At 44.0% G+C, this 12,437-nt stretch overlaps 1 protein-coding gene across 2 annotated transcripts in view; it reads left to right on the plus strand.

Annotated features, from left to right (window-relative positions):
- The window catches only part of LOC129348064 (atrial natriuretic peptide-converting enzyme-like), a 36,443-nt gene that overhangs the window by 3,665 nt on the left and 20,341 nt on the right, over nt 1-12,437 (plus strand). For both annotated transcript variants that reach the window (XM_055007388.1, XM_055007389.1), the window contains exons 3-8: nt 1,583-1,876; nt 4,396-4,507; nt 6,048-6,152; nt 7,056-7,330; nt 7,422-7,535; nt 12,245-12,352. In XM_055007388.1, the coding sequence (XP_054863363.1) occupies nt 1,583-1,876; nt 4,396-4,507; nt 6,048-6,152; nt 7,056-7,330; nt 7,422-7,535; nt 12,245-12,352 (1,008 nt within the window). The remainder of the gene's footprint in view (nt 1-1,582; nt 1,877-4,395; nt 4,508-6,047; nt 6,153-7,055; nt 7,331-7,421; nt 7,536-12,244; nt 12,353-12,437) is intronic.

Raw genomic sequence — 12,437 nt, forward strand, 5'->3', positions numbered from 1 at the left:
AGCTGCTACATTAGCCTAAACAAGACAGCATTAGCTGCTACATTAGCCTAAACAAGACAACATTAGCTGCTACATTAGCCTAAACAAGATAAGATTACCCTAAACAAGACAACATTAGCTGCTACATTAGCCTAAACAAGATAACATTAGCTGTTCCATTAGCCTAAACAAGATAACATTAGCTGGTACATTAGCCTAAACAAGATAACATTAGCTGTTCCATTAGCCTAAACAAGATAACATTAGCTGGTACATTAGCCTAAACAAGATAACATTAGCTGCTACATTATCCTAAATAAGATAACAGCTGCTACATTATCCTAATTAAGATAACATTAGCTGCTACATTAGCCTAAATAAATGTACTTAGCCATATTCTTTGTGAACATGGAGTGTCGGTTCACCAACAGTGATGTGTTGCTTGCTGTTATGCTAAGCTAACACTAGCGGCTCAGATGTGAGGTTTGTCTTTGAGCTTCTTCCTCTTTAGACGGTGGAACGTTTGTGTCCTGATCATCATCAATGTCCCTGAAGTGTCTCTGGTCCTGGATTTAGTGAAGATGGGGGTTATTTGTGGATATTTTGGTTCATGTTCTTGGCTGAACGTTCTGAATGTGGAGGTGCAGCCGGTGACTCACAGGAACACGTTTTCACGCTTTCACCTAAAATACGACCGACAGAACCCATGACACACAGGAACTGTAGATGGATCACCATGGTAACCAGATCTGTCAGATGAAGAGGAGGGGAACTCGCTGTTTGTTCAGACGAAGCTTCAGAGGTTTAGAACGGTTCTAAAAGATCAGATCCACGTTCCACAGCCTGATCATCACAAACACTTTCTGTCACTTCAAAATAAAAGCCTCTGGTGGCAGCGTAGCAAACATTTATGTCTCTTCGTTGTTGTTTTGTGTCTCCTTGTTGTTGTTTTGAATCTTTTTTTGTTTAGCATTTTTTTTATGGCTGTATTGCATCTCTTTGTTGTTGTTTTACATCTTGTTGTTGTTGTTTTGTGTCTTTTTGTGTTTGTTTTGTGTCTCCTTGTGGTTGTTCAGAATCTTTTATTGTTTTGCATCTTTTTGTTGTTGTTTCGTGTCTCTTTGTTGTTGTTTTGTGTCTCTTTGTTGTTGTTTTATATCTTTTTGTTGTTATTTTTTATCTTTTTGTTGTTATTTTGTGTGTCTGTTGTTTTTTGCATCTTGTTTTGCATATCTTTGTTGCTGTTTTGTGTCTCTTTGTTGTTGTTTTGCGTCTCTTTGTTGTTTTGTGTCTCTTTGTGGTTCTTTTGTGTCTCTTTGTTATTGTTTTGTATCTTTTTGTTGTTGTATTGTGTTTCTGTTGTTGTTTTGTGTCTCTCTGTTGTTGTTTTGTGTCTCTTTGTGGTTAATTTGTACCTTGTTGTTTTGTGCTTCTTTGTTGTTGTTTTGTGTCTCTTTGTTGTTGTTTTGTGTCTTTTTGTTGTTGTTTTGTGTCTTGTTGTTTTGTGTCTCCTTGTTGTTTTGTTCTTTAAACTCTGATTTTACAGATGTGTATTCAGATTTTTTCCAGCTGCTGTTGTTTCTACCTGTATTTTTCTCTTCAGGTATTTTTGGCCGCAGCCTCTCTGACTCCGCCCCCCTTCCCTCCCCTGAGCCAATTGCCGACAGTGACCGTGGTTACCATGGCAACAGCACAAGCAGCCCCTCCTCCTCCTGGTTTGAGGCTGAAAACGTCACGTTGGTCACGGCGGACCACAGCGAGACCACAGCCAACCCTCCGCTTTCCTCCTCTCAGGCCCCGCCCACTCAGCCCCACACCAAGCCTCCTGATTGGCTGGCGGCCATGACGTCACTGACCACCGCCTGGCCGACTGGCACGACTCCAACACCTGACACAGGTACGCCCTGAAAGACGCAGCATGTTGGGAAATGTAGTCCTAGTTATGCAACACAAAACTACAATCCCCACAGTGTGTGTCCTTCCTGTGTGTTGTTGTGTCCTTCCTGTGTGTTGTTGTTGTTGTGTCCTTCCTGTGTGTTGTTGTTGTTGTGTCCTTCCTGTGTGTTGTTGTTGTTGCTGTTGTGTCCTTCCTGTGTTGTTGTTTTTGTTGTGTCCTTCCTTTTTGTTGTTGTTGTGTCCTTCCTGTGTGTTGTTTTGTTGTTGTGTCCTTCCTGTGTTGTTGTTGTTTTTGTGTCCTTCCTGTATGTTGTTGTTGTTTTTGTTGTTGTTGTGTCCTTCCTGTGTGTTGTTGTTGTTGTTGTGTTGTTGCTGTGTCCTTCCTGTGTGTTGTTGTTGTTGTTTTTGTGTCCTTCCTGTGTGTTGTTGTTGTTGTGTGCTTTCTGTTTGTTGTTGTTGTTTCCTTCCTGTGTGTTGTTGCTGTTGTGTCCTTCCTGTGTGTTGTTGTTGTGTCCTTCCTGTGTTGTTGGTTTTGTGTCCTTCCTGTGTGTTGTTGTTTTTGTTGTTGTGTCCTTCCTGTGTGTTGTTGTTGCTGTTGTGTCCTTCCTGTGTGTTGTTGTTGTGTCCGTCCTGTGTTGTTGTAATTATGTCCTTCCTGTGTGTTGTTGTGTCCTTCCTGTGTTGTTGTAATTATGTCCTTCCTGTGTGTTGTTGTGTCCTTCCTGTTTTGTTGTTGTTGTTGTGTCCTTCCTGTCTGTTGTTGTTGTTGTGTCCTTCCTGTTTTGTTGTTGTTGTTGTGTCCTTCCTGTGTGTTTTTGTTGTTGTTGTTGTGTACTTCTTGTGTTGTTGTTGTTGTGTCCTTCCTGTGTGTTGTTGTGTCCTTCCTGTGTGTTTTTGTTGTTGTTGTCGTGTCCTTCCTGTGTTGTTGTTGTTGTTGTGTACTTCCTATGTTGTTGTTGTCATGTCCTTCCTGTGTTGTTGTTGTTGTGACCTTCCTGTTGTCAACACTGTAATCTGATTGTCGTCACTGAGGACCGTCACTCTGAGCTGCATCCAGATCTACTGTCCTCTGATGACCTGATGGACAGAATGTGTGTGTTACTGTGTGTGTGTATTCCTGTGTGTGTATAGTGTCTATGTGTTTCTATATACTATGTGTTTATATTGTCTGTGTGTGTCTATATGTGTGTGTGTATTACTGTGTGTGTATATTGTCTCTGTGTGTGTGTGTGTGTGATGATGAATGGTGTGTTTCTATTTTAGATTCTCCTCGTCTCTCCTCTCTGTAGTCGAGGTGAATGTTAATTAGCTCCGGTCCATCCTGCACTCTGATTGGACGGAGGGTGGTCACCTGAGCAACTGTAACCTCCACAGAACGTTTACGGTTCTTTAACAGTGTTCTAAGACCAAGCTGGAGACAATTCACCTTCTGGTGGAATCACATTGAATCAATGATCGTCTTCTATCCAATCAGAGCAACTTTAACTGATGAATCTTTTGTTGTTTTACTGTTATTTAAAGGGTTTTTAAACGTTATCTACATGATATTTAGCTTTTCTAGCCCAGTTAATGTTACACCTAAACATTAAAAACTGCTGCTACTGTTAGCATAAAGAAGATAACATTAGCTGCTACTATTAGCCTAAAGAAGATAACATTAGCTGCTACTGTTAGCCTAAAGAAGATAACATTGGCTGCTACTGTTAGCCTAAAGAAGATAACATTAGCTGCTACTATTAGCCTAAAGAAGATAACATTAGCTGCTACTGTTAGCCTAAAGAAGATAACATTGGCTGCTACTGTTAGCCTAAAGAAGATAACATTAGCTGCCACTGTTAGCCTAAGCAAGATAACATTAGCTGCTACTGTTAGCCTAAAGAAGATAGAATTAGCTGCTACTGTTAGCCTAAAGAAGATAACATTAGCTGCTACTGTTAGGTCTAAAGAAGATAAAATTAGTTGCTACTGTTAGCCTAAAGAAGATAACATTAGCTGCTACTGTTAGCCTAAAGAAGATAACAGTAGCTGCTACTGTTAGGTCTAAAGAAGATAAAATTAACTGCTACTGTTAGCCTAAAGAAGATAACATTAGCTGCTACTGTTAGCCTCAATAAGACAACATTAGCTGCTACATTAGCAACTATGTGTGTTTATTTTGATCATTTTTACTTTTATACTTGTGTTTTTACTGTATTTATGTCATTTAATTTTTGCCGATATATGAAAGAAAAATCTTTATTTAATAAATGACAAAAAAATCCCAGAGATCAGATATTTATTTATTATTAGCGTTAACACGGAAGACCAACAGCCTCTCATCACAGCATCCTTTATTTTACTGTAGAATGGTCTCATTTAGCTCCGCCCAGCAAGACTGTGATTGGCTGAACTAAACTCTCCTTCTAAAGGCTCTGTGTTTGACGTTCTCAGGCAGAGCGTTCTGCACAGCACCGTGTAGAACGGTCTGACTGCACCAATCAGAGCCGTGGTGGGCGGAGCTAAGCTAGTGTCTGTCAGCAGGTCGCTGTCAGCTGATCGTGGAGCCTCAGTGTCACATGCTGCCCTACAACCAGACGTGGCTGTCGTCCTCCGTCGCCGTGGTGAAGAGCTCCGAGGTCGACATGTTGCTAAGGTAACCAAACACACAGGAGGCCGTCATCGCTAACACGTTAGCTTCATAAAGTTACCAACATGAGCAGACACCACCACAAAGAGACAGGAAATGACTTCAATTAAACTCAAAACGACTAGAAAAAGACACAAAATGACAAAAGCGAGACAAAAAGCATAAAAAAATGAGAGAAAAAGCATAAAAAACAAGACACAACACGACAAAAATGAGACACAAAACGACAAAAATGAGACACAAACCGACCAAAATGAGACACAAAACGACAAAATGAAACACAAAACGACAAAAACGAGACACAAAACAACCAAAATGAGACACAAAACAACAAAAAACGACACAAAACAACCAAAATGAGACACAAAACAAAAACAAGACACAAAATGACCAAAACAAGACACAAAACAAGACACAGAACGACCAAAATGAGATACCAAACGACAAAAAAGAGACAAATGAAAAAAATCACACAAAAAAACACAAAATGAGACAAAAAGCATAAAAAAACGAGACAAAAAGCATTAAAAACGAGACAGAAAACAAAAACGAGAAACAAAACTGAGACACAAAACGACAAAAACAAGACAAAATGAAAAAAATTAGACAAAAAACAACAAAAACGAGACAAAAAGCATAAAAACCTAAACAAAACGACAAAAAACGAGACACAAAACAACAAAAACGAGAAACAAAATGAAGACACAAAATGAAAAAAATTAGACAAAAAGCATAAAAACCTAAACGAGACATAAAACAACAAAAATGAGACACAAAATGACCAAAACAATACACAAAATGACAAAAATGAGACAGATGAAAAAATGACAAAATGAGACAAATGGAAAAAAATGACACAAAACAACAAAAACAAGACACAAAACTGAGACACAAAATGACAAAATGAGACAAAACGACAAAAACAGGACCAAATAGAACACAGATCAAGACTATTGAGACACAAGAGGACATTTAGTGGACTGAACCAGGAGAACCTGGTTCAGTCCAGAGTTCAGAGCAGTCAAACACTTCAGCTGCTTCAGACCTGGAAACTCCGTCAGCTGAAACTGAAGCCGCTGAAATGCGACGCTGCAGCTGACGGCCTGTTTACTCTGCCACATGTTTCTGCCGCAGACGTTACCTAGCAACAGATTCACACTTTACTGCCCCCAAGGCTTCACGCCTCCCACAGAAGACGTTCTCAAACCATCACATGTCCACGTTGACACCGAGATATCCATCAGTCAGAAACCTGCAGCCCCATGGAGGATCATTCCACAGGAAACCAAGCAATCTGGACCAAGTTCCTCCTCAGAACCTCCTCAGAACCTTCTGGTTCTTCATCTCCAGCAACTTTATTATTGACCAGAGTTCTACCTTGAGGAGACTCTCCTGAACCCTGGTGTTTGTCTTGCAGGTTCTTCAGTGGATTCTCCTGAACCCTGGTGTTTGTCTTACAGGTTCTTCAGTGGATTCTCCTGAACCCTGGTGTTTGTCTTACAGGTTCTTCAGCGGATTCTCCTGAACCCTGGTGTTTGTCTTGCAGGTTCTTCAGCTACCTCAGCAGACTCTCCTGCTACAGACACATCATGCTGTTCGGCTGTTCGCTGGCGCTGCCCGAGTGTATCGCTGCTGACGACACACACCTCAGGTACAGAAAACACTCCTCAGAGTGTTCACACCTGCACTGAACACAGAGCTCAACCACTGCTCCGTCAAACCAGTATAAGACCAGTAAAAACCAGTATATAACCAGTATATGAACATCAACAACAAAACAACAACACAGTAGCAACACAACAACAACAACAAACAGCACCACAACAACAACAAACAGCACTGTAACAACAACACAACAAAACAACACAACAACAAACAGCACTATAACAACAACATCAACAGCAAAACAACATCACAGTAGCAACACAACAACAAACAGCACTACAACAACACAAGAACAGCAACAACACAGGAACATCAACAACAAAACAACAACACAGTAACAACACAACAAACAGCACTATAACAACAACAACACAAGAACCACAACACAATAACAACAACAAAACAACACAAGAACAACAACACAATCAACACAACAATAACACAGTAACAACAACACAACAACAGCACAATAACAGCAACAAACAACAACACAATAACAGCAACAAAAAACAACACAACAACAACAAACAGCACTATAACAACACAAGAACAACATCAACAACAAAACAACAACACAGTAGCAACACAACAACAACTACAATGCAACAATAAGAACACAACAACAACAATACAGCACAACAATAACAACAACAGGTCTGCTGCTGCACATGAACCTCAGCTGTTCACTCAGTGAGTGGGGCAGCAGTGTGTGTGTGTGTGTGTGTGTGTGTCTAATAATAACTTTGTGTAATCAGACCTTACGCACGTCTTCAGCTCTGTGGCGTCTGACCTCTGCAGGGGGTTATGGGAACCTGAGTTTTATTAGCGTGTGTGTGTGTGTGTGTGTGTGTGTGTGTGTGTGTGTGTGTGTGTGTGTGCGGGTGTGTAGGAGGGTTGTGTTACCTTGTGCATCGTTCTGTGAGGCGGCGAGGGAAGGTTGTGAGCCCGTCCTCCAGATGTTCAACGCCTCCTGGCCGGACTTCCTGCGCTGCTCCCAGTTCAGCAACGCCACTGCCGGCCTGCCGCCATCTGTACCTTCATCACCACCTTCATCACCATCGTCGCCATCATCATCATCTTCATCATCATCATCTTCATCGTCATCATTATCCTCTACGTCACTTCCTGTCTGCTACACACCACGGCAGATCAAAGGGAAACCCTGTGAGATCAAACACACACACACAATGTCTTTTAAACTGGTCACATGTCACGATGACTTCAAAGCCCTCTCCTCTCTCCCATTGGACGGCAGCCATGTGTGGCGGGAAAGACCACTTCCTGTGTGCGACGGGGATCTGTGTCCCTCAGAAACTGGTGTGTAACGGATACAACGACTGTGACGATTGGAGCGACGAAACACATTGTGGTGAGTACAGACACACACACACACACAACAACACAGTAACACAGTAACACACACACACAGACACACACTGTAACACACAATAACACAATAACAGTAACACACACAGACACACAATAACACACAGACACACACACAGACACACAACAACACAATAACACACTCAGACACACACAATAACACACACAGTAACACAATAACACACACAGACACACACTGGGCCCCCTGGGAAAGTAACACGGGGTCGCCATCCGGTGGACCCACCACTCACCAGGCAGGAAATCAGGGTCAGGTGCTATGCCAACCAGGCAGTAGGCAGGAGTGGGCGTCTAGGCGCACCGCCCCCTGGGGGTGTAGACTAGCTCTGGGGACTTGGAACGTCACCTCACTGGTGGGGAAGGAACCTGAGCTGGTGTGGGAGGAGTTCGGGTAGCGGGTAGGCTATGGAGAAGGACTTTCGCTTGGCCTCGAGAAAGTTCTGGCAAACCATCCAATGCCTCAGGAAGGGGAGGCAGGGCTTTGCTCAGGCTGTGTACAGTCGGGGTGGAGAAATGTTGACCCATACTGGGGACATTATTGGGCGGTGGAAATAGCACTTTGAGTAACTCCTGAACCCGGTAAGCACATCCTCTGTGGGGGAGGCGGAGCCTAAAGACTTGGGGGAATCTTCATCCATATCCGTAGCAGAGGTCGCCGAGGTAGTTAAGAAGCTCTTCAGTGGCACCGGGTGTGGGCGAGATCCACAGATCCACCCTGAGATGCTGAAGGCTCTGGACATTGTTGGACTGTCTTGGCTGACATGTCTCTACAATGTGGTGTGGGGATCAGGTACGGTACCTGTGGAGTGGCAGGCTGGGGTGGTGGTTCCCATTTTTAAAAAGGGGGACCGGAGAGTGTGTTCCAACTACTGGGGTATCACACTTCTCAGCCTCCCCGGGAAAGTTTTCTGTAGGGTGCTGGGGGAGAGAGGCTCTGACCGATTGTCGAACTTCATATTCAGGTGAAGCAATGTGGGTTCCATCCTGGTCGTGGAGCAGTAGATCAGCTCTTTGCCCTTATGGAGCTGCTGAGGGGGTCATGGGAGTTCATCCTGCCAGTCTACATGTGTTTTGTGGATCTGGAGAAGGCCTACGACCGTGTCCCCTGAGGGGCTCTTTGTGGGGTACTGAGGAAGTATGGGGTACTGAGGGAGTATGGGGTACTGAGGGAGTATGGGGTACCAGGTTCTCTGATATGAGCCATTCGGTCCCTGTACAACCACAGTGAGAGCTGTGTCCACATACTCAGCACAAAATCAGACTCGTTTCCAGTGGGTGTTGGACTCCTCCAGGGCTGTCCCTTGTCTCTGATCCTGCTTGTGGTCTTCATGGATCTCAGGGATCAGCTGGGGTGAGGAGGGTGTCTGGTTTGGGGACCTCAGGATCTCATCTCTGCTTTTTGCAGATGATGTGGTTCTGTTGGTTCTTCAATCCTTCAGCAGCATTGGAGCGGTTTGCAGCCGAGTGTGAAGTGGTGGGGATGTGGATCAGAACCTCCAAGTCTGAGGCCATGGTTCTCTGATGGAAACCAGTGGATTGCTCCCTCTGGGTTGGGGGGGAGTTGCTTCCCCAAGAGAAGGAGTTCAAGTATCTCAGGATCTTGTTCATGCATGATGGGAAAATGGAGCTATAGATGGATAGGAGGACTGGATGGATACAAGCGTCTGAAAAGAGCTTCCTCTGTAGGGTGGCTGGGTTCAGCCTTAGAGATGGGGGGAGAAGCTCAGACATCCAGAGGGAGCTCAGAGTAGAGCTGCTGATCCTTCACCTCTAAAGGAACCAGTTGAGGTGGTTTGGACATCTGATTCAGATCCTCCAGGGAGACTTCCTTTGGAGGTTTTCTGAACATGTCCACCTGGGAGGAGACCCCAGGGCAGACCCAGAACCCTCTGGAGGGATTATATATCTCATCTGGCCTGGGAACGCCTTGGGATCCCCCAGGAAGAGCTGGAAAGTGTTGCTGGGAGAAGGAACATTTGGAATTACCTGCTTCATCTGCTGCCTCCATGACCCCAGATAAGAAGAAGAGGATGGATGGATGGATGGATGGATGGATGGGGATGGGGATGGGGATGGATGGATGGAACACACCACAACACACAATAACACACAACACAATAATACATAAAAACACACACTGTAACACAATAAAAATTACACACACAGACACACACTGTAACACAAGAACACACAATAGTACATAGTAACACACAACACACCCTGTAACACAATAGCACACACTGCAACACACAATAGACATCTCCATCAGTCAATTTGGACCATTTTTGCATTATCTCAGACAGCTTTTGAATATTGTAGACATATTTTCAGCTACCTTGGACTGTTTTTGAGGTAATTTGGGCAATTTTAGCGTCAATCTGGGTCGGTTTTTAATAATGTTAAATATGTTTTTAGTCACTTTGGACAGTTGTGGGGTGAATTTATGTCCATGTAGACATCTCTTTAGTCAGTTAAGGACATTTTTGAGTCAATTTTGGGCAATTTTTGCATCAACGTAGGCAACTTTAGTGTTCAAGTCACTGATTTTCTTCTTCAGATGTTTGCTGAGCTCCTCAGACTTTCCCTCTGTAGTGTTTGAGTCTAACGAGTGGATCTAATGGTTCTGTTTAAACTGGATCAGAGTCAGCAGCTGTAGTCGACTGGAATCACTCAGGAGGAGTTAAGAGGTCATGAAACTAAGAAAATCTGATGAAAACAACTTTCTACATCACCATCTTCAGACTGCTGGGATGAACGTGGTCTGTACAGGTGGACATAAACTTTGTTCAAACACATGCCTCGTGTTGCCATGGCGATGGCCACACATGCTGTATTGTCGTTTGTACAAAGAGCAGGATGCATTTTCATCTCGTCATGGTGATTGGTTTTTAGGTGACACACTGGTTGACGACGGTGTGAAAGTTCACTGACCTATTCATGTGTGTGTGTGTGTGTGTGTGTGTGTGTGTGTGTGTGTGTGTGTGTGTGTGTGTGTGTGTGTGTGGTGGTCGTCATGGCGACAGGAGGCCTCTATAGGCTGAGCCCAGTGGAATGCGGCGAGCTTCTTCTCTTTTTGACCTCCTCTGTAGCTTTATGACGCCGTAAACAGGAGGAACCGGTGGAGAGATGGAACACAAGGCGAGAACCGAGAGAACAAATAGGACAGACAGGAGAACCGAGGAGATCACTGGAGAGGAACGTGTTAGAAGAGAAGAGAAGATAGAATGAGCATGTTTTAGAAGTCCCATCAGGAGACGTGGATGGAAACTCTGGTTTAAAACTTCATGTAGATGGATGTTCTGACAGCAGCCGACCAGCAGAAAACTGTCCTTCTGTTCTAAAACCAAATCTAAAAGTTCAGTCATCGGGTTCAGGAAGTGGAACAGATCAGATGAAACCATTCAACCAGATTTTATCCATGTGAACACCACAGACCAACAGCGTGGAGGAGAGACCAGAGCTTCACCAAAACCAGCTTTAAGTTCATCAGTGATAGACTGCTGGTTTACTCTGACTGATCAGTTCAGTTCAAGACGTCTAGAGACTGAACGGAACAAACCATCTTTAGTAGAACCCCTTCTTCTTGTTGCCTAGGCAACACTGACAGACCTTAAAGAATGCTTATAGTCAGGATCTGCTGTAAAACTACCTGTAGACCAACAAGTCTGAGTCCAGAAGGAACTGATGCTGGAGGATGGAGAGGTTCTGTTCATGGTTCCTGAAACGTCCAACAGAACTCCTGCAGAACATCCCCTTACCATGATACTACCACCTCCATGCTTTACTGTGGCTGTTACATACCATGATACTACCACCTCCATGCTTTACTGTGGGCATTACACACCATGATACTACGACCTCCATGCTTTACTGTGGATGTTACACACCATGATACTACCACCTCCATGCTTTATGGTGCTTTAAGACGTTCACCAGTTTGTCTTTGTTGCCTTCGTTGGTCCAGAGAACTTGTTTCCAGTCTTCACAGGTCCAGTTTTTGTGCTTTCAGCCACTCAGATCTCGGTTTCTTGTTCTTTGGACAATGTACTGTTTTTTTTTTTTTTTGCAGATCCTCAACCCTTCAGACCAACCTTTCTCAAACGTCTCTTCACTGGGTTGGACCTCGTCATGTTGATGTCCTCCCTTATTTATGGTGCTGTTATCTCCTCCTGGTGACAACATCTGTTTATCCTCTTTCTTCCAGACCTTCTTCTATCACCAGAACTTCCAGTTTCTTCTCGTCTCTCCAGGGTCCAGTGAACTCCTTAGCTGGACGCCTTCAGTTCCTCTTTCAGTGGATCCTTCTTCCCTCATCGTACCTATCTCACTCTGGTTTCTGTGGTACTTCTAGAGATAAGGACACAGCTGAGATTCACTGGGACTTTTGGATGCAAACTCTCAAAAACCAAAGAGCTACAGTGAATAATGCAAACCAGCAGAACCAGTAGAACCCTCAGTCAGATATGAAGGGAACCTAAGATATGTTGAAGGACCGTGGGAGAGTTGAAACCCTTCAGGTGGTGGTTGTTGGAGATGGTTTTTGGTTCCTGTTGAATTTTGACGCCACTAACGGTCTAGGAACCCGTGATAGTAGCGTGTTCATCACAGGATCCTGGATGTGTGTGGGACAGGAAGTGATGTCGCTGTGATCATGTGACCTCTGTGTGTCTCCAGTGTGCTCAGATGGAGAGTTTCGCTGCAACACTGGACGATGTTTGTCTCCCAGTCTGGTCTGTGACGGATACGACGACTGTGGAGACCTGAGTGACGAGCACACCTGTGGTGAGACGCAAGCACACACACACACACTAACACAAAGACACATACACACTAACACAAACACACACACACAAACACACACACACTA

The sequence above is a fragment of the Amphiprion ocellaris genome, chromosome 23 (assembly GCF_022539595.1).
Source record: "Amphiprion ocellaris isolate individual 3 ecotype Okinawa chromosome 23, ASM2253959v1, whole genome shotgun sequence".
NCBI lineage: Eukaryota > Metazoa > Chordata > Actinopteri > Pomacentridae > Amphiprion > Amphiprion ocellaris.